Source organism: Triplophysa dalaica, chromosome 5 (genome assembly GCF_015846415.1).
Source record: "Triplophysa dalaica isolate WHDGS20190420 chromosome 5, ASM1584641v1, whole genome shotgun sequence".
NCBI lineage: Eukaryota > Metazoa > Chordata > Actinopteri > Cypriniformes > Nemacheilidae > Triplophysa > Triplophysa dalaica.
In genome coordinates, this window is record NC_079546.1 from 11,716,817 (window position 1) to 11,743,632 (window position 26,816).

A 26,816-nucleotide genomic window follows, 5' to 3' on the forward strand; every position below is an offset into this window, starting at 1 on the left:
CTAGCTATGCAACTCAATAGGGTTTGATACTGATTTCCATAAATGTTGTCTAGGTAGGCATCTCATTACATTTCGAGACTAAAATGCCCAGTAAATGTGTCTAGCGAAGCACCTCATTAGTTTCTTAGCCCATAAAGCCCGAAAGATGTCTGGTGGGCAGATTGCAAAGTTTTCAAACACAGCTATAGAAACCAGCCAGACCGTAAACGGCACAACAAAAGATGTATCAGAGCTGTTCAACAACAGTAACATAACACCTTGCAATCAATCGTAATTGTAGTCATTGTATTTCAAGACATCATTACGGTACATTCAGAATTAGATGGATTGAAGTTAGGCATAGCGACATAAATCGATGCGAAGCCGCAGCATACGAAGCATTACATCAAATGCCAGGGGCACGTGTAATAGATTTATTTTGGTCGGTATATTGGGTTGTCCCATGTATGTGACGCTTCACCCAATGTCATAAATCACTCCGATTCATCAACAACAGCAAACGTAAACGTTCTCAAAGTGTCGTGTTAGGGTGCAATAACAAACAGACGGTCATATTTCTCTCAGTCGTGTGTGATTGTTATGCGTTTCAGTGGGCACACACTTGCACCAAGCCATTTGCCATTTCTTATTGGAGGTCATTGAGTTACGAGCGTGTGTTAAACAGCAGAAGACCTGACACCAGTCATGGGAGAGATTCATGCTCCTTAGGGGACTATTTTAAAAGCCATTGAGCACGAGCACGGTGAATGAGTAAAAGGCAATAAATCTGCTGTTTAAACCAACATGGCCGGCTCTCCGGCCCAACTAATGCCCTCACACCCCATTACACTCCACACATTAAACACCCGTGTTATTAACTGCCCGTAGCCCTTGGAAGAAAAACAGCACGGGCTGATAAGCATCCTTCTCCTGTGCTTCTAAAAAATGACCAGAGATGAGAAAAGAGAGGTGGAAAACAAGCCATGAAATGAGTGACAGCCTCATTGTCGGGGCGTCCCATTGTTGAGAGCGCTTTTAACACAACCCACTCACCATTCCCCCCACTTCCCCCTCCAAATCCAATCGCTGGAGAGGCGTGCAAACAAAAGCAGACATCTTTCTAGTGGCGGGACGGGGCTTAACCCTTCCTGCTCATCTATCTCTCTTTGTTTAATGCGATTATTACATCCAAACAAACTCAGGTTGTATGTTCTCGCAAGTGTTTGCACATGTAACCGTCCATAAAAACGCATTGTGGGATGCAATAATGCACATTAAAATGATCGCAATAAGTACACAAAGACGTTTGTAACAAGTGCGGCCGGTGATTTGCATCTTCCATGCACAATTTGCATTCGCAGTTGTATCGAGACAGGTTATCTCTCTTTCTCTCATTCTCTGGCTCTCGCGTACACACGCATCCCGCATGCACGCTGGGTAAGTGATAAACGCGCTCCTCCGGGCACAAACACATGTCTGATGGCTGTATCAACTCTTTAGTTTTTGAGAGGATACAACCGCAGGAAAGAGACGTGATCGAGAGAAACGATACAAGCTGTGAATTTCTACGACTGGGATGACAAGAGCAGGCGGTGCAGCGCAGTCAGGATCCTGCAATTTGACAAATCTGCATGCACTCAAACGGCCTACGGACGGCATGTCAGCGAACCTCGCCTACAAAACCGCAGGGCTGCCGTCAACCAAACATTCCTAAAACATCTCACCGCAAGCTTGCAGCTACGATCCTTCCCGCACTAGCGTGCGTGCGCGCACATGCATGCATGTCTTTGTGTATTGTCCGGGGACGGCTTTACCTCAGTAGCAGTTCCTCTGTGCTCCTCATGGAGACAGGGTTGTTTGCCGTGGATGGGTAGCGCATGCTGTCCACACACACACTCGGCACAAAGCCCAGCTCAGACGAGTGCTCCAACATCGTCGTAACTCCAAACGCAAGCACGCACTACACGCACACGATCCTTGTACTTTTGGTTGTGGCGGGTGTGCACTGGCCCTTCTCTCTGGTGTCTAAATCGCTCTCTCTAGCTCAGTCGCTCCTTGTAACACTCCCACCCACCCTCATCGGCTCCCTCCTCTCCTCTCCACTCCTCCCTCCCCCCTTCTGTCTGATTCACTGGGCTGTGATAACCCTTTCTGACAGCTCATGTTGTTTTTGGGCCAGAGCTAGAGCTGTTACCCTGGTTCTTGCTAGCGTTGAGAAGCTTGCTGTTGGATGCCTGCAATGCCCCGAGTCCCTGAGGACAGCTCGTATCTGGTCTCGCCCGTCTGTACAAGTTGTACAAATGATAGACTGGACTACGAATATTTTACAAAAGTAGGTTTGGTGCTTGGTTACAAATCTTTTTCTGAAGGAAGTCCTGTTCTTCTTTTCCTCGCATTTTTGGCAAATAATGGGCCTTTTATACAGGATGCTTTTTTTATTATACACAACTTAATGCCATCCCATCAGGTTTTTCTAAGTCAAACAATTTTTTAAATGTGTGAGAAAGCATACTGTAAATAAACTTAAATTCGACACAAACAATAAAAAAGTCTGAACGCACAATTGTGTTGCCAACTATTTTCAAGGAAAAAAGCTTGCTTGGTAAGATGATGTCATGCTAATAACATGCATATCCGCATAAGGATCAGTACATCATTCTTCCACTGACTTCTACGGATAAATGACTTGCCATGGGAAATTGACATCGCACTTGTGGAGCAGTAATGGTGTCTAATCAGTCTTGCTAAATGGGTGTGAAGTTGCTCAATCTAGCGACAAAGTCCCTAAATTTGCAACACTGAAGCAAAATCGTAAGGCATGAACACTGCTTGATGACAAAAATGAGTTTATTATTCAATACTAAAAACCGGACAGCTCACAATTATTAGCTTTCTGTTTTTATCATTGATTAATCATTGTCAGAAAAGTTATTAACTTTGTTGGGGTTAAACAAAAAACCGAGTGAATGCGCTGAGAGGTTTCCTAAAACATTCATGCTTTAAAAAGTAATAAACTAGAATGGGATCTCCTTCATACATTTTGTTGATGTCATTTGGTTTCATTTCTTAAAGCTGCAATCTGCAATTTTGTTGGTTAAAACAAAAAAGAAAGAAATCAGCCTTACCCCGATTTCCAACGGTAAGCTTAAAAGATGATTTATAATGATTTATGATTAAAGCTATGGAGTACGATTTTGTGGGAGACGTCAGTTTAATTGACTACAACCTATGTAAACATAAGTAGAAAGTAACCTGCAATTTTTTGTTTCAGAAATTGTGAATGGGGGACAAAAGATATAAACTGCAGCTTCTTTATATCAGTTGAAGTCAAATGATGTCAAAGTGACATTACCTATTAAATGTGTAAAATTTGAATTATTGTTTTAACTCACCAATGCAAATCAGGTTAAGTTAAGGAGACGCCTTTAAATGTTCATGTGTACTTGCTTATTAACTGCACAACGGAGATCTTAATATTTGATCAAACTTTCTCCATTGGGAAAAAAACTGGACGTCTTCTCGTGATTTTTGTTTAAACCACCAAATTTAAAGCCACGAACTGTGTTGCTTTTATTGTAATTATTTATTTATTCTTATAAAGAGGCTTAAGTTTTTGAGGACCATTGTTTTGATGAATTATTCTGGTAGTGGGAAAGCAGAAAACCATCAGGGATGTGGATTAGTTTAAATGAGGCTTCAGAGCGTGTGTTGTTCCAAGAAGCCTATTTCGCCTCCCAATGGGGACATTTTGGTAAAAAGTTACACTCTTGTAAAAATAACCTCTTGTCGTTGCTCTTTATATTCCCCATCTGCTCTTACCTCTCCATCTCTCTCTCTTTCCCACTGTTCTGGAAAAAAAACATATTCACGATTTTTCTATTTTAAATGTCTCCTCCTTTCACAAGCTTCTAGCTCTCTCTCCCCTTTCCAAATGTCTTCCAGATCTGCCTGTTTAAAAATGCATTGTGTTTATTACGGCTCATGAAAGTTTCATCGCAAGAAAAACACATCAGAGGATCAAGGGCACCGATTCATTAAAGGACAAAATTTTGTGTTGCACCTTTGCGCGCCTGGATATTCCATAACACTTGTGATAATTGGCAAAGTAATTTGTTTACCAAACACCTGCTATGCAGATTTGCCCCATTATATGTCCTAAAAAGTTATTTATTGCAATAGAAGCACATCTCTCAATGGCTTCTAAAATACGTTTTCTATTGGTGCTGATTCGAAATGCGCCTTTCATTGACCATATTGATTTTCGAATATGGATGTCAGGCAAATAAAATTGGTTAGGAGCGTAAAATAACCACTTTGGAATGTCTCTCCATTCCATCTGCCACCACCTTTTCTTTCTCTTGCTCTCTCTTTCCCTAACGTCAGCCCCCCCACCACTCACATACGAGCTAGTCGGTGTCAATGTAATGGTTGTCCAGCAGCAAGCATTTCTGAGTGGCAAGCATACAGCCACATTTGAGCAGGCCGGACGAAAATGCCAAATCCATTACCAATCAATTTTAATTCACAGTGTTTTTCATTGCAATTTGCGAGAGTGTTTGCGTTCAGCTCCTTTGTGATCAAGGTAGTCTCTCTTTTGCCATTTGTTTTGCAACGAGTGAATCGGCGCGTCTGTCTTCGTGAGGGTTCAAGTCGAGTTATTGCTGGCATCCATAGAGAAATGATATGCCAGACATGATCCCTGCTTTCCTGTGATCTCCGGCAAAGGCATTTGATTAGCTGTGTCTGAGACAGATGCCTAATCACAGTCAATTGCCTTAGTCCGTTGGGCCCATTATAAGTGATTAGTGCAATATTTAAGATTAACATAAAGAAACTGAGAAGAGACGAGTCGAGAAAAGAACAGATGAGAAATGATGAGATAAGACAAGAAGAGGCTACTTGAGAGGAATGGAGAAAAGATGAGACAAACGAGGTAGGAGACGACCAAAGATACAAAAATGAATCATGGAACCGAAAGAACGGTGCAGTGAAACGGGATGAAAATAGATGATATCTCTGCATAAAGAGACACAGAGGCCTGGGACAATATGCACATCACACACAGACAAAGCAGGCCGATTATAAAATCATGTGCAGTTCATCGCACAAACATAACGTCCTCTGTCAAGTCACTTTTTGCATTTACAGTTTAATGAAATGACCTACTTACAGGATCTTCTTGCGCAGGCCTCTATCTTCTTTCTTTCTGCCCGTTTGCTTTCCATTTATATCTGACTGTCTTAATTTTCTAATTGTCTGTTTATCGCTACTGTAGTCACTGTACAAATTGTGTGTTCCTTTAGGGTGATTAAAGCTCAATGCCCAATTGCTTTCACTCATACAGGCCTTGTCCAATTAACATTTTTAATTGAAAACGATTTTTTTTCGCTCCATTTTCGCAGTCCGTCAATTCAACACGAAGTTTATTGAAAAACACTTTTTTTGTTTTGAAGTGTGAGCAGAGGCTTTCGAAAACTTTAAAAACTGTTTTTAAATGTTTTAGATAGTGTTGTTAAAGCCCCGTTAACCGGATTTGTGATCGTTTTTACTTTCGTAATCTGACGTAATTTCGAACGAGAATCAAAACAGTGAGCGTGGCTTGTTTGTTCAATGCGATGTGATTGGATGTGTAAAAACAGGTATAGCCTTCCGAAATGGAACCGGCAACAGACTGACAGTGGAAGGGGAGGAGTAAACGGATGCTCCGCCCAAGCTGTCTAACTCACATCATTGGATAGTCACTCACTAGAGGGCGGAAGTGCCTTTTCAGATTTGAACAGAATACTATGAGGGCACATGAATTTTAAAAAGAGAATGACCCACACTCTTAAGCTATTTACCATAAACGACGCATATTTAATGAAAAATAGGAAACGTCATTTTTTGTTTCACTGCCACTGTAAAGATTTACAATCTTTAAATGTCAGTTTATACATGCTTAAGATTGCATAGAAAACGTAATGTTTACGTGCATTTTTTGTTCAGCGGTGGAACCCAGGGACACACTATTCCAACTTTATAGTGTTGTATTACCCAAAAAAACATCTTACCTTTTGGTCTGTCTATTTAAAAAAAAACTCTGCATTTCCTCTACATTGCCGTGACATTTCAAAGAAGCGGGAAAGTAAATAAACACCTGACAGAGATGACACATGTCAAAGCGTCTTAAGTTTTACTCGTGCAAAAACAGAGATGTAAGTCTTTTCAGACATTTCAGTGTGGACGAGCAGCTTTTAGAAAATGCAAGTGTGGACGGATGACATTTTTCTAGACAAAAAAAGCTTTTAAAATGTATCCGGATAAGTGTAGACACAATAGTGTCAATGTTTCAACAGTTTCCTACACTGACCTAGGACTGTACTATGGGGCATTTCATCCTAAAATCTCCCTCAAGGACCTTCCAGAAACAGACGTAAATGGATGCACATACAGTTCTTGTGTTAACTAATAGCTGGTTGGAACAGAAAATAAACAGAATGCAGAACCCAGGATTGTTTAAAAACCTTCTACGTTCTACTATTCACAATTAGCATATTATTAGGACACAGAACATTATAGCAGGTATTCCAGTTTTCCCCCCAAGTCTAAAGACATGCAAAATAGATTAATTAGAATTACTAAACCCGCCCTTAGATGTCTAAATGTGGCTATGAATGTGTGTGTGTTTCTGTGAGTGCTCTGCGATGCACCAGCCATCTATCCAGGGTGTATCCCGCCTGCGGTCTAAGATAGTGGGAAAGAGTCCAGCCCTCCCATGACCCCGCAGAGGTCAAGCGGGATGGGATAAGGGGTTGGGTATTGTAGAATTTTGCTACTTTAAACACTGACTATAGGTCAAATGTTTGCCCCACACCACATATGTTTAGAGTATATACACCCCATTAATCATACAAAGAATTACAGATAACAAATATGGGCAATTCCATGAAAATGTCAACCTTTGTTGTTACCAAGTTTTTTAATATTGTAACAGCCCAGATTTTAACATTTGGTGGTTCAAATACCCATGTGAGATCTCTTTTCAAATTTGTAAAGCATTTGTTTTGTTTTGTAAGTGCCATTTTCAGGATTGTCACATCCATAACGCTACATATTCCTCATAAATGGACACATGAAAATGAATATAAAGTAACTATTTTATGTTCTATAAAGAGGCATCCCTTCTCTATTTATTGGGTATTATAGCTTCAGGATTGTGCATTTTATTTCGCAGAGATCCTACAAAGTTTGTTGTCTACCAAAAACCGCTTCCTTTATTTGTCACATCCATAACGCACGTTTACGTCCCTTTTTTCAAATAGAAAATGTTTTCATACACATTTTTGTATCTTTAGACTCTATCAACAAGGGTTCTGTAAAATATAAATAGATGGTTCAATATTTTCGTAACAAATTCATTATAAGTCTAAAAATGGCTTCTAGCTTGGACAGTCAGGATTGCTTAAAGATTAATCCTTACAATTGTGTCACAATGTATGAATAACACACACAGAAATCCATACCAACATTAAGAAGTGCACACACACAATATACAGTAAATGGGTTTCGGCAATCAATTAAAGCAATATTAAATGTTCAAGGCTTTAAGAGATGGAATATCAAAGTAACATCTCCCCGGGTAAAGAGACAGAAAAAAAGAGAGAGGCAGACGGAAATGTTTCTTGTTTTGTCTGAATATTTGAATTATGATTATAGTCAGAATTATGTGACATTAGCGCTGTGTGGTTTCACCTATTCAAAGCAGCTGTTGGCCTAACTTTTTTGTAGCTTTACGTCATTTTTGTCTCTCACTGGGTCCACAGCTCTCATCCAGATCAAAATTCAGTCCACATGGGACCCTTGGAACAAATGAAGACCCTCAATTCATTCTTTCTCTCTCTCTCTCTCTCTCTGGTTCTGCAGGAGGAATGCACCAAAACATAGATGAATAATTTAGATTTTTTTTCCCAAAGAAAAAGCTTGACGCAGCAGTTTAGAAGAAGGAGCTCCTATAAAACTTGCATGAGAGACACGGGTTCACAATCAGACTGCTGATATGAAGAATTAATCTTATTTTAGAACGTGCACATGAAAGCGTAGCGCCGAATTGTTCTTAAGTTCGAGGCGTTCGGACAACCGTATTAGAGGGACGAGATGAGATAGATCATCCATTGTTCTTGGGAAAATGTTATTATGGCCAATCGAACACAAACACTGCCCCCTTTTAATTTTAAGACCGCCAATCAGCGGAGATTAAAGACACAAAGATCAAATCCATGAATGATGGCAAGAGTGAAGCGCTCGATGAGAATTATTGTCAACGTGACTATTCATGATGCGGTTGATCAAAGGTTTGGCAGGAACTGTGTGTGTGTATATGTGTCTAATGAAAAGTGAGAAGCTTGTAATAAACTCAAGAGCCTGTTCTTGCTGCATAGTGGAGATCTAAATAGGAATTGTGTTGACAAAACACGTTAAAGCTGAAAACTGGCCCGTAAACAAAACCTTTGCAATCTGGCCCGACACAATACTTTAGGCAACAACAAAAATTTCTCGCACTAGTTGAGCAAAGTATTGTGAAAAGTATTGTGTGTTTGGTTTTGCATACACAAAATAAATACGTTAAAAGTTGAACTACTGTCAAATGTTTGCTGCAACGCACCTTGTAAGAGAGGCGGGTCCAAGTTGTGCTTTCAAAAAATATTTTCACTGTATTCTTACACAATTTCCAATCGTCTTCCAACATTTTTTATTTATTTTTACCGATTATTTTCTATCAAACAGTCTGTCAGAGCTTTTTCAAAATTGGAAGTATTCTATTCTGAAAATGACAACAAACAACTGCACTGAATGATCATTTCCCTCGATCTATCCCCCTCGCACACACCCACCCGCTCAAACTTCAGAGCGGCACGTAGAATGCTACAGCCAGTCGGGCATGTTCTATTTTCAGCTATTAGCAGACAGAAATTAATTTGTCACCTTCCATTAGAGGCCTGATTCTGGAGTTCTGTCTCCTCAATTATATCCTCAAAGAACACACACATCCACACACGCACAGCAAAAGCCATTTGTTTATAGGGAAAAATGTTTTCCTAGGATAAATTAATATTTTTCTACATTGTCATTGAATTTCAGGTCAATATTTGACCTTACTCTCTGTAAGGGACAGCGTGTGTGTGCGCTTTCAAAGAGGAATAGGGACTATTGTGTCTGTATAAGAACTTCAAAGCCAGCACAGTCTCTATAAGAATGACAGAAAACAGAAGATGTAGAGAATCTGTTCATTAGGATGCTAATGAGAGAGAGCGAGAGAAAACACAGCTCTTTCTTCTTTCTGCGTATTTTTGGGTATAAAGAAGCATCAAAATAATCCAAGTATTTCCCGCTCTCCGTAAGGAGCTGTCAACGCTACAAAACATCCACCTCAAAGTAATGCCAAAAACATCAAATGTTAAAAGAGTTATATTCTACACTTTAATCCACTTCCTGTCCTAGGAAAGTTTTCCAAACAGGTAAAATAACGGACCCTTTAAGGTGGGGTGGTTGATTTGGAAAGGTGCTAATTTAAGCGTGCTAGCACTGAAATTATAATCCCAGACTCTATGCGATTGGGCGTCCAAAGCCACGCCTCCTCCAAACGAATGGGAAATCCACGTAAAGAATTACAAACTATGAAATTCTTCTCGAGGCATGTACATACCCTTCCAAAGGAAAGAGAGCAACCATGGTATCATCTTTCAGACCCTTTTCCTGCCAGAGCTGTCTCTTTAGTGTAAAAGCTGAACTGATGTTAATTCAGGTTTTTCCTCGTTCCTGACGTTTTCTCGTCTCTGCTCTTTCAAAAACTGACTTTGGTTTTGTAGGTTTACTTGTTGTCACAGTGTTCGGCCAGAACGTTCCGATTGGGTGAACGCTTTTTCAATCTACTCCTTTCGCAGACGAAATATAATTATAAAAGTATTATTTGACCACTATACTTCTTGATTGCTATCCGGATGTAAAGAGATTTCCAACCAACATGACAAAAAATTATTTCTGGACAGGATCTCCCACTATGCCTTTACGTCTTATTTGTTTCCCAACCCAGGACGCAGGTACGCATGTAAGATGTCTGCTAAATATCTTGTAGATGTTTGTTACATCCAACAGGAGACGTTTCAGAGACGTTTTGCAGATGTAAATGCGGACATCAAATCGACATCTCACAGATGTGTGTTATTATGAAAATGAAGTACGATACATTTTACTTTACGTTAAGTTTAAACGTTCCACAATTCATATTTTCGGTTGAATGAGAGCATCATCCGGATACTTAAAGCGCACGTCTTTTTTGGGTATTTATACTACACAGCGTATAGAACATAGCATACGAATGCTATTTGGGATGCATCTATGCTACCCTGTGAATGTTAGCTACACGACAAATCATTTTGTTAAGAAGTCAGAGTGCAATACAAAACAGAAGTAGGCCACATGGGGTGCTATAGTGAGCATTAGCATAATGTTCTGTTGTCAGTTAAAAGACACAGTTAATAGAATCCTGTGAAAGCTTTTAATCGTATAGCTAAAAAAATAACACATCTTGTATAATAACAGACATTTAAAGATCATTTAAATTTGTTACAACCACAGTAACTCAAGAATTAGATTTAGGCGCGCATTTGAAATGCATCAGCTGCACATTTCTATCAGTCAGTCTCAAATGAAAGAGTTTCTTTTGCTCTCTTGTCAGCTAAAAGGAAGCATTCCTCTGGGTTTGAGGCTGTCAAACTGACACTCAGGTCTGGACTAGTTCATCTGCTGCAAGTATGTCTGCGCGACTGTGTGTTTAAACTCTGAAATCCTTTGGAGATCAGCTACTCCAAAAAATTTGCATTCAAAAAACACTTTACATTAGATAGGCATGTGAGTGTTAGAGACTGTGTACTATTGTAGTGTGTGTGTGTGTGTGTGTGTGTGTGTACGTCAGGTGAATGGGTTAGACACTAGCTGGTCAAACTCGGTAAGGGTGTTTGCCGATTGATGGACCTGTCTGGGCTGGGAACAGTATCTCTGAGAACAATTTGTTGTACAGTGTGGAATTTTCGAAATAGAAAGACAAAGTGAGAGGCCAGCCTGGAAAGTGAGAGCCTTCTAAAGGCTCTTTGAACTCGCTACATCCTATCCTCTACTAAAACCTTATAAAAACCCTACAATTTTGTCATCATTTCTCAAATCCCATTAAAAGTGTTCATGTAGCTCAATTCTTAGCAATGCAAAGGTCATGGGTTCCATCCCCAGCAGACAAAACGCTTTGGATAAAAGCGTCTGCCAAATGCATAAACATAAAACACGTGAAGGCAGCACCACTGCAGTTGCGTATGTTCTTTCCGTGAAACAACTGATGCACCAAATCCTCTATAAGTGAAATAACCACTTTTTGCTCTTTCACTGAGTGTGTTTGACCGGCCACTCTTGCTGTCGAACTGATTTGCCATTTAGTTCTGCGACACCATACACACGCATACACATACGCACTGTCGAACTGCCGTTTCCTCCACCCTGATCTCATAAATATGAATCCCCTGCGAGCTCATTAGCATGGCCACACTGTGCGCCACTGCCATCTAGTGAGACACTTCCTCTCATGAATATTCAGTGCGTGGGGGGGCCCTGCGGTCATTAGCGGAGAAAGATCTGAGACAATAACCCAATCAGGGATGAGGGACGGGACTTTGTGTGCGAATGTGTAATTAAGCAGAGCATTAAGACTCATTCGGAGCATCTCTCTGATTAGAACCTTTCCGTATTCATGTGGACCGTCGGCTAGCTGAACAACAAACGCAAATATTTTTGCAAAACATCCAAAAATATGCATGAACGAATGCGAAATATGAAGCAGAATTCACAAGAAGGCATAAGCGACATTACAAAGTGTTCGGTGACAAGCGTAATGCTTTTTAGATGGAGGTTTTAGAATCTTATGAAAGAAGGATGTTCTCTCGGTGGTGGTGATTTTTTTGGATTTGCTTGTTAATGCGCTTGGGTAAGACATCCCATGCACCAGTTGTTGGGGGCTATGGGCGTTTTTGTGTGCGTACGTAATGTTAGACAGCTGTTTTTCGATCCAGCACATCTGTGAGGTATTAGGATTGTTAGTAACAGTAGGGCAGAGCTCCAAGGTCTCACGCCTCATATCACTCAGCATACATAAGGCCTCTTCGTGGAGCTCTTCCAGGGGCCTTACAATAAAGATGGAGATGGGGCTCTGTGGCGCATCTAGTTCAAAGAGCTGCGTAATGAACCCTTTACAAGGCCTGACCTCAGGTGCCTCATTCAGAGTTTCGCAATAGGAGAGAAACGCCAACGGGCCATTATGGGAAATGTAACAATAGTTACGATGAGAAACGATATGGCTGTTTGCAGAACATGACCTAGATAGAGAAAATATACATTGTTTTGGATCAATTATGTTGTTAACGTGTTTAATGTATGTAAACTTACGTATGGCATGAGGAGTATACAAAAACCGCACCATCTGGAAAGGCTTTAATACTATTTTTAAACGTCAATAACATCATATAAAGACAGTAACGTCGTACGTTGCGTAAACATCTGCTGAATGTCGCCAAACATCTGGCGGAAAACATTTAAATGACGTTTTGAAGAAGCACAAGCGCTACAAAAAAGACATTTTAATTTGTTACAACCTATGTTTTCTGGTGTTTTGGGGGATTTTTTAAGAATAAGGAAGTCTACTCAGTTCTCTTTGTCGGTAGTTTTAAAAGGTTCTTATGAAAAGAGGCCGGATAATCAATTCGTGAAAAAACACAGAACAAAACGAGATAAACAGGCTCATTCACGTTCCACGTTTATTCACACGAGGGACGAACCAGAACGCTTTTCATAAACCTTGAAGGTTTACTTGCGATACCCGGGGACCCACTTTCACATCGTTTCCTACACTGTTTCTCTCTTCGTCCCTCAGAGTTGGATTATAAATAGCGTTGATTGACAGGTCTGGTTGGATGGTAATTAGAACGGTTGCTGGGGTGAAGGGGGCGGGTCAGTCTCCGTGGTGATAATGAGGCCGGGTCCCACACGACCGCCATGACGGTTCGGTAACCGCTCTCTCGCGCTGCCATCCTGGCTCCCGTAATTATCGGTTGTTTTCTCTATGAGAGCATAATCGCCACGGAGAGACGCAATTAGCTGACAACCGATTCTGCCCCCCTTCCTCTCAGCCCCCCCGCTGCTGTTAAGACCCCCGGTACCGGAAAAAAGGATTGGAAAAGAAAAAAGAAATGGTTTTTGATGCAGCTAGCTAACAGCCAGTCAGTCATTCAGCACAAGGGAATCTGTGATTGCACACAGGATCTAATTACACAGTCACACGTTCTTTTATTCCACTGTTCCCATTCTTTCCGTTCCTTTTCCCTTTGTTATGTGACGGAGGGTGCGGGAAAAAAGAGAGACGGAGCATCTGTGCATTCGCTGCCGTATTTCGGACGGTCGCTGTCGGAAAGCAATATCGTAAATGAGGTCTCTTTAAAGGGCTAGTATGACCGAAATACAAATATTTACTCGCCCTCATGTCATTCCAAATTGTATATTTATACGTAGGAAATATCTACATACATAACGTCTATTACAATCAGTTAATCCCCCAAATGATTTGTCTACCCTCCTTGTCAGTTCAAACCTGTATGACTTTTTTTCTTATAGATAAAGGGATATTTCACCCAAAAATGAAAATTCTGCCATCATTTGCTCGCCCTCTTGTCATTTCAAATCTGTATAACTCAGTTTCTTCTGCAGATCACAAAAGAAGAAATTTTATAGAATGTTGATAACCGAACAAACGGTGGTGCCCATCGACTCTCTGTAGAAGCGAATGGGGCCCGCCACTGTTCTGCTATAAACGTTCTTCAAAGGATCCGTTATGCAGAAAAAAATGAGTTGTACAGTGTAACGAGGTTCAATAAAAGGAAGGAAGGAGGCGGGAACCGGAAGACACTTAAACAAAGTTTTAATATAAATAATAACAGCCGGCGGCCCCTCACGGCCGACCGCCGGCGAACAAAACAAAAACACGGAAGTAAAACACAAGAACATAAATACAAATACAAACATGTTCGGGACCGGTCCTCTCTCGACAGTCCCGTCGCTCGTCCTCTTATGCTCCCAATCTCCACAGTGAGATATCCGGGACGGAGAGCACACAGCTGATTCAAACTATCAATCACGCCACCGGCACCGCCTTGCGGCTCTCGTCACGTCTTCCTAACCACATACAGATTTGAAATGACAAGAGGGCGAGTAAATGATGACAGAATTTTCATTTTGGGGTGAAATATCTCTTTATCTATGAGATCTGACTCACAAGCTGGACTCAATATCAATTAGCAAATTGCAATAGATTTTCAATCAGAGTCCATTTGTTTGTTCCTCACACAAGGCTCTTTCTAAGGCAAAGTTCTGTGTGAAGATTCTTTAAACTATTGAATTATTTGTTTCTTATGAGAAAGTCATACAGGTTTGAGATGCTGTAACAGAAATATCTGTGCTATTGTATTCCTAACTGTCAGTTATTTACTCGGGTAAAGTCAGGGTCCAACAACTTTCTAGTGCTCGTGGCAGCACGATATTTACACGATGCTACAACCAGACATATATCCAGATGTGTTGTGTAGTCAAGTAGACTTTTATCTTTTTAAAGAGCCGATTCAAAGGTCAGGACTGGAGATATGGTATGTCTGCTTGCAGTATGTTTCAACCTCGAGTCACGCAAGCTTGATTTCAGCATTACTGCTTTCTGAAATCTGTCAGAACGCATTGTGTGTCAACACAAAGCAAGCATGCGAGGCATCCTTAGCGTGATAGCAGGAATCAACAAATAAACTTTCTTGGATTAGCTTTTCTCTTCCAGGTCAACTACTTTCATGTTGGAGAAACAGTTTAAAAAAGGATCTTGCTGAGGAAGTGAGTTATTTAAGCTGTCAACATATTTAAATAAATAACACATCTGGTTTAGCGGGACGGACCATTGCTAATGTGCAATAGAGTTGTAGCCTACACGGTAGTGCATTTGCAACGCGATGGTTTGTGTACTTGGATTACACAAAAACACACAGCAGTAAATTCGATTTGTACTAATACAGGAGCAATATTCAATATTTCCTCTCGCTTTCTGCATTCTGTGTGTCTTATTTCCTCTCACTCCTGGAGCTGTTTTGTTATTCTTGCGAATTTCAATTTTCATCTGCATATTTGACTTGTTTTCGCCTGCTGACGGTGCACACCACATAAAACCACACAGAAATAGCTGGGAACACACACATATACATGCAGGTTTTGGCGTGCTGATGTACAGTGAGGTAATTCCGGGTGTGGTGCACATGTGCAGTTTGGGAATTCTAACAAACAGTGATTAATCCAACAATATCTGGCAAATTAGATCCATATGCACACACGAAACAGGCCTTATGCTCAGCTCATGACATCATTGTGTTCCTGGAAATCCCAAATCTTGAGAATGTGTCTGAGAGAAGGTTCCTTTTTTTCTGTCCAGAAAGACATTTTATGTTATGTGTTTTCTTGGTTTACATTTTACATGTTTTATGGAAAGTTATTTGATATTTTCAATGATTCCTAAATTAAGTGATCATCACCGAGGTATAAAAATGTGAACTAATTCATTAAATATGACCAGAACAAATCTCTTTGTACGCTGTCAGAGAAAAGTATGAAAGCTGGCGCAGGGACGGTACCCTTTAAAAGGTCCTAATATGTACCTGTGAGGTACTAATATGCACTTTTTAGGTACAAAGGTGTACTTGTTGAAAGGATACCACCTCAGTGACAGCTTTTGTAACTTTTTTCTGACAGTGTAAAACAGAATTTCTTTCGCATTGAATTTTTTTGGACAATTTACGTTAATTTATTAATAAACGATGAACACAAAGAATTTAGTTTTACTGTCTATATTTTGTCCTTTTTTAAATGAGACCCATTGACGAAACTAAATTGGGGTGTTGTTTGGATGATCTCTGTTTAACGAGTGAGTGACAATATTATGAAACATAAGCATACATAGACATTGGCATATGGTTACATACATCCTCATCGAAGTAAGGATTTGAATCTGTGAGATTATTCATCTTCAACCGAGCCTCCCTCAGCAAGTGCCCCTGTAATTTATGTCCACCATTACCCCTGCTCCAACGCCCTTGTCCATCGCACTTTCCCATAGTGACATTTTTTTCCTTCCGAGTGCCCTTGAAATCTAGCAGGCTGTCCGTCAATCAGGTGCTCGTCGACGGGTAACCCAAAGCGCATCACTGTAACAACGGAAAGGTGGCACACTCTGGCATCGGCTTTGAGTTTCTCCGTGCCGCCCTGATGAAGAAAGCTCCTCTCCAGATGAGACGTGACAATTTATTCTTAACAGAATCCCAGATGAAAAATAGGTGTAGCTATTTTAAGATCAGCAGTTTATCAAAAACCTCTCGCCCGCTCTCTTGACGTGTCGTCTCATAGCCGTAGGGTTGGGTTTAATGGCCCTCAGTCACAGATCTTTACCAGCCTCAACTCTGCACCCTTGACTCGCTGAGAATACCTCCTCTTTATTTCTCTCGCTCTCTCGTTCCCTGTCATCTTGCTCTTCTCCGGTGTCAGAATTTCAGAGAAGGAAATGTTAATCATACCACGTTCCTGTTTTCATCTCTCTTCTCACCACAATCCCATCATCCTCTTTTCCTGTTGCTTTCTTATCGGACGAGACTCGGTGATGTGTGATGTAAGAGACATTTTAAGTACGTGCATACTTTGAAATGTGTAAAACTGCATTAGGCCTAAAACTGCATATCACACAGAAATACTGGGTAAAATAATTAATTGCTAACCTGTCCATATTTTCTTTTCAGTATGGAATTATAGTCAACATTTTTCTCACTTTATCCACCAACCTAGATATAAAGAAACTAAAATTGAACCTCTAATGACTGGTTTGGAGCTATCTACTGTATGTAGGCAGCAACTCCACGTACCACACAATACAAAGTTCATGAGAGACTTATATTGCATAAGCTAACAGCATAATACTGAAATTGACATTTTTCAACTCGATCTCCATTACTGGAGGGGTTTCACTGAGCTTGTTGCAATGCATTTTGGGAACGTTTTCTCTGTGAAGTCTACAGTTAATGCTGATTCAAAATTCGAACTAAAAAGGTATTTTAAAAGGCAGAATAAAATTACTCTCTTTCTTTTGTTGGCTTAAAAACATCCCTTGGATTTACAAAATAACTATTACGTCCCTATTTTGATATTACATGGGTGGGTTTTGTTAAATGCGACAGAGACCAAATGAATGGACAGCTCCATGAAGAGATATAACGTATAAATGTTGTGTCGGCCAGTTGCACAATCTAGCGATCTACTCAAGACCTCACAAAAGGTCTTGAAGGTACAAAAATACAATGAGCTTTGTGTATGATTCAAGAAGCATCCTAAGTATACAGCTGTCAACACATTATTAAAGTGGGAGAATTAAATAAAAGGGAATGAAAGAGGGAGTGAGAAAAGGGGAGAGAGAGAGCAAGAGAGAGATAGATGGTCCTACCTCTGTATAGTTCCAGAGAGATCACTTGCGTCTTGCCTGTAAGAAAAAAAAGGGAAAATTCAGTACTTCAATAAGTCAAAAACAGTCAACATCACTTTCTTTTTGATCTTATATTAAATACCATGATGGTAATTTGTGCATTTTACATTACAGCCATTCAAAAATATACCATAAATACAAAAACAAATTTAAGACTTTAACATCAAACAAATAAATAGCATTATAATAAAAACATATACATTTAAATCAAATAATATATAACAATACAAACACAACCAAAAACAAAACGAATAATAATAAATTATAACCCATAATCATATCAATTTAATATAAAATATTACTACAAATAAATGAATAAACCTCACTTAAAGTAATACTTTATTTTTTCCTCTTATAACAACAACTGACACATTTGACGTTTACAATAAGAATTGATCCTGGGGAAAACAACATATGTCAGTAGCATTGATATTTCAGTATTGAGCTCCAATATTATTTAAACTATTCAAATACAAAAACGTTGGTGTTTTTGTGTATTTGTATGGTTTGTAATAGTACAGCTGTAATGACGTGTATCTGTTTATTTCCGTGGGGAGCTCTCATGCGTGCATTCAAGGACTGCAAGATAACATTCACTCCACTTTTGTCTACACCACACACACACACACACACATGCACACATTACACCCCCTCTCTCTCAATCTGAACAGACCAACTGTCTGTCTCTCACTCGTCCAATCATCCACACCCTCGTTCTCGCTTTCTCTCCCAATCCCACCATTCTCCTGTCATTTCAGAGCGTTCGGCTTTTGGGAAAACATGAGCAGTGAATGTACGAGGCAGAGGGTGCCTGTATTAATGTCTCCCCCTCTCCCTCTCTCTCTCTCTCCAAGGAAAAGCAGACAGACATATGGAGCGTTACGAGCCACTGAGCACAAAAGAAGCAAAAAGTGAAAGATCGGAGAGAGAGAGAAAAAGAGCGAGAGAGTGAAGGAGGAATAGCACACTGCGAGCACCTCTTTCAGGCTCTCTTGACATATTTCACCCAAAAAATATAATCTTACCCACTGACAATTACAAATGGCTAATACAGCACCTCATTAGCAACCGGTTCCTGTATGAATCATAATTTACACGTTACGCTGACATAGGCAAATTGCGTTGCACTCTAAATCGACGGCTATTAATGCGAAATACCGTAGAGTATTTCCTACTATGTACGGGTTGGTACAGTACTATTTACAGTAGGATATGTGGGGGAATCTCATTAAACCTGTGGAAACTTAAAAAAAATATATTTATATGATTAAATATTGTATAATTAGAATATTATTATAATGCATTTTATATATTGTTGCAATGCAAACTGAAAAATAATGGTCCTGGAGATGTACGAAAAAAACAGTTTGTCAGGAAAAATATGACTCAAATGTGGCATGTGACATATTTTTGACAGGTTTCAGGAGATTCGCCATAGCACATGTGTGTGTGTGTGTGTGGCAACACGTGATGTGCTGTGCTTCTGGGAATAAATCAACAGAAATAAAAACTGGCAATCACTATGTCTGCCCTTTTCAATTGCCTACACCCAGAAAAAAATATACAAAGGGTCCAGTGCCGTATTCAAACACGGGCAAAAAAAGCCAGACTGCTGTATTCAAAGAGCAAATCAATTGTGGCCAATTCGCTACGGCTAATTTTGGCCCTCATTCAACATGGCACCCAAGCTCAGGTAATCAAAATGAACTCCCCGCTCTTGTTAGCACCAACTAGCCCACTCCAAATTGTTTTTTCTTTTTGTGTTGTTTTCTTCTTATCCCTCCGTTTCCCTACTGCTATGCTCCCGTCGCGCAGAAAGAAAGAGGCCGTGCTTCCTATCGCATGTTATTAAATTGGTCCCCTGTGGATGCCAGCGAGGAGGTGCGCGGTCATGATTCTGAAAGCTTCCGTTGAAACGGGCACTGTTTGATAACAGCTGCCGTCAGCTCTGTCGAATAACAGGACGCCAGCTATGCACTTATTAATGGTGAATTATTCCTTTATTCCGGCCCAAATGAGAGGGATGCAAAGGGATAGCGTATGCCAGCTCTGGTGATCAGACCAAAGGTGGGCTGGAGGTTACTTTCCATTTCAAAGAGCCACACAGCTAGAGATCTGTCCACAGTTTCGCCCGCGTAGACCTTCACCATAGAGCTTGACTGGCATGAATTATGCAAGGCCTTAACCCAGAACTGTTCGCACTCACAAACATCTTTCTTTTCTCTCTATTTAGTCTCAACCTCAGATGGCACGCCCCTTGCCCGGTTTACTGACTGTCTGATGAAGAACACAAAAAAAGACAAGCGCTCTTAAAGGGGTAGTTCACCCAAAAATGACAATTCTGTCATCTTGCATTCAACCTCGGTCTCAACCTCTTGTCATTTCAAACCTGTATGACTTTCTTTCATCCGCAGAACCCAATCCACTGGACAATGTCAGTACACATTCACTTCCATTGTATGGACACAAAACCAATGCAAGTGAATAGGTACCACCATTGTTTGGTTGCTAACATTCTTCAAAATATCTTCTTATCTTCTATCTTTAGAAGAAAGAAAGCCACGCAGGTTTGAAATGACAAGAGGTTGAGACCGAATTTTCATTTTAGGGGGTAACTTTACCTTTAATCTGCCATGGTTTGGGGTTGCCAGGTTGAGCATTTTTGTGAGCAAATGTGTGCCAAGTTCGTGGCATCAATTCTTCGATGATGTAATCTGTTTCTGTAGCACCTACTTTTCATACATGGTCTCATATACTGTCCAAAATAAATACACCATATGCTGAAGTTGAAATATCAGGCTAAATGACACCTTTATGAAATACAAAGCAGATTTTTTTAGGGAAGAAATGTAGAGAGGGGAATGAGATCAAGGCTCGGACCTTTGTCACCTAACTGAGCACCAAGACTCACAGTGTAAAAAAACATTTTGGTTTAATATCGCATACACAAACACACCAAAAGACCCTAAATTAGAAAGATTGAAAGGTCTACCTCACCTAAGATGTAACCTCTTTTGCAACCATAAATTCGACGTGTGCTTTGTCGCATAACCCGTGCACGAACACGCAGGCCCAAATGGCATTTCTACTTAACCAATCAATTCAAAATAAACCCCTCAATTTGTAGCTAAATTGTGAGATACCGTGTCTGAAAACACTTTGCCCCTTTAATATGCGGCTAGATTTCGACAGAAAATTACCTTATTAAAAAAATGGAGGGTGGTAGATGGAAATGAAATGTCTACCCTCTTTCTCCCGTTCTATCTATCACTCTTTCTTTCTTACTGTGCCGATTCCATCTTCGCTCATCTGTAATCATTATCTTCTCTTCAACAGCCCACCATCTGTGCGTCTGCGTCTCTTTTACTCATCTTCGTGCGTTACTCGTTTTTTTTCTATCAGTCTCGCGCATAAACGCTTGCACATCCTCTCTCTTATCAAAGCTTTTGTGCAACAGAGTTTGTTTTTCCATATACGTTTTGCTTGCTTGAGAGACGTCTCATTTTTTTAAGCGATAATGCATTCGTTGACGCAGGTGGTTTTTATATGCACTTCAGACTAGACTTGAGCTGACGGCAGTCACTAAACTTCTTCCTGATGAAAGAGTTTCTCTTTATTTGTTCTGAATATGTACTTGTCTCCAGGGACGGATAAATCGTCTGTCCATGCTGAAAGCGAAAATGCGCAAAGTGACAGTCAAAGCCAACCTGCAAATATTTGATGACAGATTTGAAGAAGGATATTGGACCAATGACATTTGACTTGAGCCAGGGTTACCCAGCACAACACCACAGAAATAGAAATGAACCGACCGACAGAATGTCCTGTCAATCATTATTCGTCTCAGCGACTATTAGATGAACAAGGTATTTTGGTGTTACAACAGCCACTGAAGAATTTATATATAATAGATTTTTTTTATGTATGATAAATCTTATTGTCATAAAAATGTTCACCAAAATGTCTTTTCCGTTTGCTTCTTCTGTGAAAAGTGTGGGAACCCTCTACCTTTCACAGTGGTACAGTATGTGGCTTTGTTGAGTCACACCTGTCTAGAACACTACGTAAAATGAAAAGATGTGTTACTGAGGAAATGGAGAGTGCTGTGTATGTGTATGGTCAGTCAGCCCTTAGGTCATCCCGGCCTGCCTGTCCGATTCGAGTTAGGTAGAGTGAAGCTGATACTCTCTCTGGGTGACTGGCGCTCACAGCCCAATAAGAGTTTGATTGAAACGAGAAAGACTCATTTAACCTCTTGGGAGGAAGAAAACCCCTAACCCACGGCTTTATCCTAGTTTCCTTTGATGGACTTTAAACTCTAGCAAATGTCTGTCAATATTTGTTACTTGAGTAGTGTTACACTATTTACGACATTACAGCTAAGATCTGCATTTTTACTCCTTTCCACCAAAACCAGTCCACTTGCTCCTACGTAAGGGATTGTTCACCCAAAAAGAAGAATTCTGTTATCATTTAAACACACTTGTGTCGTTCAAAAACTGTTTATGACTCTCTAGGGGAACACAAATGAAGATATTTAAAGAAACGTCTTGGTGGTTTTGTGTCCATGCAATGGAAGTCAATGGGGTCCAATGTTCTTTGATGTTTATCAATGTTTATTAAAATATCCTTTTTGTGTCCGTGATTTCTGACAAGATTTTAAAAGGACTTTTATTTTGGTCAAACTATATTTACATTAAGTAATTTCCAGTAGCAGACGCTTTTATCCAAAGATTTGAGATGATATAAACAATGGAAGCAATTGGAACAATATAAGGACAACAAAAAGCATAAGTGCAATAAAAAACTAGTCTCATATAGCCTACCACAGTATACAAAGCTAAGTGTCTTTTTTTTTTAAAGAGTAGTAAAGAGATAGAAGTCAGAACTGATCGGTCAGTTGTTGATGAGAGACATGGATTTTCAGGTGATTCTATATTGTAGTTTTAATATATATTTCAACAAAATTCATTAAAAAAATTGTATATTAATAGTAGTAGTGGAGTAGGCAGGGCGAGACCGTGGTTCGAGACCGGTGAGTAATTGTTAATGAGCGCCAGCTGTGTCTCGAATCACGCAGGAGATCGGGAGCATATAAGAGAACGAGCGACCGGACCGTCGAAGAGAGAGGACCGGGCCCGAACATGTTTGTATTTGTATTTATGTATTGTTCGCCGGCGGTCAGCTGTAAGGGGCCACCAGCTGTTCTTACTTTATTAAATGTTTAAATGTTTGCCGGTTCCCGTCTCCTTCCTTCCCTACTTTGAATCTCTCTACAATAATATTTAATAAAATGTTTACACAGATTTGTGTTACACCTCTGTAATTTAATTGATAGAGACAGTAAAAAAATACAGAAAGGACAAGTACCGGGCAGGATTCGGCACGAGGTATTTAAAGATGTATTTACACTCATTACATAACGCATACTAATAAAAAGTTACAGTACTGATGTCACTGCCATAGGTTTTGGTGTAAAAACGTAGACTTTAATGTGGTTAATTATGCTTAAGTTTCAGACAGCATCTTACATCTTTGCAAATAAATGTGTAAACACATTTTTCCTTTTGTCTGTGTGCGTGTATAAAAGAGAGGGAAGGAAATGGGGACGACAAATAAACTTGTCGTGGAAGTCCAGCGATAGGCTTCATTTGACGGGAATTGCTCAAAGGGTAAATTTACTGCTCGAAGCCAAGACCCTATCAATCTAACACACTCGCACTGAAGTTACACAGCGAGTTACATAACCTTAAGCAACAGATTAGACAACAGCATTCATCAATCAACTACACCCTCCCTCTCTCATAGGCTCCATTACCCACAAGCCCTCGCAGATCTCAGTTTATGAGGCATTATGAGCTATTAAAGTCTCCCACAAAAAATCCATAAACATAAATGCAGAATGCCTACCACTTATGAATGAAGATGTGCACCTTATAAAGAACTTAGAGTACACAGTCTGGTCATAGAAGAGTTGCGTTTTGGCTTGTTTGTTGGACTGACATACACAATCTTAAACTGTCCCAGGACACTGCTTATGAGGAACTGGCTACGATATCAATCTATGTCTCCAGAGAGAGGAGAGAGTGAAAAGTTAGCGTTTTAGAGCAAGGGTGTTTGTTATGTAGTTGTTAGGGTGTTTAGGGTTTTCCTTTGTGGCTTTTAAGATGTTCTGGGTGGTTGCCAGCGAGTCGCTATGTTGTCACTTTTCAAGTTTGAAAATGTTCAATATTTGTGCATTGCTTTCCGGTTCCTAGATTAGAGTGTTGCGGCACTTTGCAAGAGAGGTCTGAGTATTTTGTTGATGTATTTCTTTGGGTATCCTTGGGTGGTTGCTTCCTCAAATAAAACCTGCAGCTTTATGTTTCAAACAGAGATGGCGCTATAGGTGCAAAGGTTACGAATTGCAGCTTTAACGTACGAAGTTCGATCGAAATTGTGTTACTTTTTACTCACGCACATGACGTTCAACATGTTTTAAGAGCTCCAAGCGTCTTCGGAACACAATTAAAGATATTAAGTTGACATCCGAAAGATTTTCAGGCCTCCTCATAATCATCATGGTTATAGTTGTTGTCAAGGTCCAGAAAAACACTAAAGACGTTGTTAAATTGGTCCATTCACTCATAGTGGCTCAATTGAATTTTTTCGAAGAGACGACAATAATTTATGTGCGAAAAAATAACCAAACGACTAAAATCGATATATTCTCTGTCTTGCCAGTCTATGGTGTGCGTTTCATGAGAGTACTTTGACGCATGCGCATTCGGTTGGGCCAAAAATGTGCAAGTCTTCCTCAATATCGAAATCATGAGACAATTTACGAAGACCAGCATATATACAGCGTGTCTGCTTGTAAACATAGAGTTTGTCAGTCAGAACAGCGGCGTCTGCCCCCACCGAACGCACATGCGCCAAAGAGTCTCATGAACACGCACCTTAGACTGACAAAACAGAGAAGAATTTATAGATTAAAGTTTTTAGGTTGATATGTTTTTCGCACATAAAGTATTGTCATCGCTTCAAAAAATTCAATTGAGCCACTATGAGCGGATAGACCAATTAAACGATGTCTTATGTGCTTTTCTGGACCTTGACAACAACTATAAGCGTGATGTCTATGAAGAGGCTTGGAAATCTCTAGGGTGTCACCTTAATATCTTTATTTGTGTTCCGAACACGTTGAACATCATGTGGTGCGAGTAAAAAAGAACGTAATTTTGAGATTAACTTCACTTTAAACAGCATAGAGACTTTACAAAAGCTCCGGTCTTGTGTTTTTAAAACAACTAGCCGCCACACTATTGAACTGAACACAACCCTCCGAGGAGCACTTTGTGATGTTACTTCCAATAATAAGCGTCTTTAACCTGACATATGAAAGAAAACCTAAAAAACTCATATGCGTCTGTCTAGTGCATGTTTTCAAAGCCCTACACTTAAAAAAATGAGCAAAGGGGGAAGCAAGAATGTGTCCTGTGTCGATGGCCCCTAACAACTCTTTGAATGCTAGGAAACGGTTGTCATACACTGCTGAACTGAGTGAGTGTCTGTGTGTGTGTGTGTGTGTTTGTGTGTGTACGTGTTGCTCGGTAGACAGATGTGCCCCAGCAGCTGTTCTCACTGCGCCGGCTCTCACACACACAGACACACACAGCAGGGCAGTGTATCACCTGATGGCAGAAGGTTGGTACGCTGCCAAACACTGATCCTGCCAAAAAGTGCCACTGCCAAATAATGACCCGGCAGAATAACATCACAATTCGTATGCTGCCGCGGAAACACACGCAAAACATACGTAGCCGTTCGCCATACACGGAACATTTCTTTTTGACCTCTTTGTTCGGACTATCAATGACGGCGAGTTGAGCAGCCTCGAGCCCTTGCCCTAGATGAAGCGGATGTGTGTGGTTATAAAAAAGAAAGGCCCTTGGGGAGCTGCTGTTAGCATTGCAATTTGAGTGCTACATTAACTGTCCTAGTTGTCTTCATACATAACACTCCAATGCATGCGCTAGACCCCGATAGAATAACGCTATAACATACATACATGTCAGCAGCCTATATTTTGGTCTACATGTGTATGAATATGTTATCACTTAGATGTTTCTATTCGATGGCTCAGGAGTTCTCGGTTATGTTTCATTTTCACTAACTTCAAAAACGTTGTTTCCTCGGGGGAGAAATATAGAAGAAAAATAAATAGGGAGACAAATGAGATACAAATACTACAATTGGTTCGATTAAGGCTTAAAACACGAGGAAACACTTTAGAAAACAAAAATAAGATCGTTCATATAGACTTGATAATTGATAACATTGTTAAAGGGATTTTCCACCCAAAAATGAAAAATATTTCATAATTTGCTCACCACGATGTCATTTCAAACCTGTATGACTTTCTTTCTTCTAATGAACACAAAAGAAGATATTTTGAAGAATGTTTATAACCGAACACCATTGACTTCAATTGTATGTACACAAAACACTGAGACATTTCTCAAAATATCTTTGTCTGTGCTTCTCAGAAAAAAAAGAGTAATTTACGCCTTTTGAATGATAAGAGTGACCAAACAGAATTTATTTTTGCGTGAACTATCCCTTTAAGACCTCTTCTGAAACTCTAGAAGAGACACACGAGACTACTGGGATCTTTACAGGGGAAGCAGAAGTCTCCTTATGCTCTGAATTGAATCACACTCCAGTCTGGAGAAACAACAGAGATATTAAAGAGACGACATTTGTTTTCCATACTGATGTGTGTCTCAGAGAGAACGCAGCAAAATAAATAATCAGAGAAAGAAAAGATTTGTCTATAACGTACTGATACTAAAACACTTGAGCAACAAGGGTCTGTTGAAATGAAACAGGACACACACACTCCACAGCTGTGCGGTGTAACAGGAGAGCTCTGGAACGAAAGGAGAAGAGTTGCACAACCATGCCAAGATTTCATTAACCGCCACAGCATTTTGTATTCAGTCATGCTGGTGTTTTAAAGCCCTGCTATGATACACACCTTTAAACAAGCTGGTCTCTCAAGTTACTAACATAACACATTGGCAATAAATCTTGTGTAGTCTTTTTTTAAACTGTAAATGAAAATTCTGACAGTTATTGGTCACCATTGACTCCCATAGTAGGAAAAATGACATTGGTAGTCAAACATTTCCTAAATTCGGTTCATTTAAAAAAAAAAAAAATTCTACTATGG

The 26,816-nt window shown here is 40.0% G+C and overlaps 1 protein-coding gene across 24 annotated transcripts in view; it reads right to left on the reverse strand.

Annotated features, from left to right (window-relative positions):
- celf2 (cugbp, Elav-like family member 2) overlaps positions 1–26,816 on the reverse strand; it is a 140,572-nt gene that overhangs the window by 85,984 nt on the left and 27,772 nt on the right. For 21 of the 24 annotated variants that reach the window (XM_056749292.1, XM_056749295.1, XM_056749294.1 and 18 more), the window contains exon 1: positions 1,794–2,007. In XM_056749292.1, coding sequence (XP_056605270.1) covers positions 1,794–1,912 — 119 coding nt within the window. In that variant the 5' untranslated portion in view covers positions 1,913–2,007. Of the gene's footprint in view, positions 1–1,793; positions 2,008–17,563; positions 17,600–26,816 lie in introns of those variants that run through there. The other 3 variants (XM_056749297.1, XM_056749283.1, XM_056749271.1) reach the window with 1 other exon arrangement.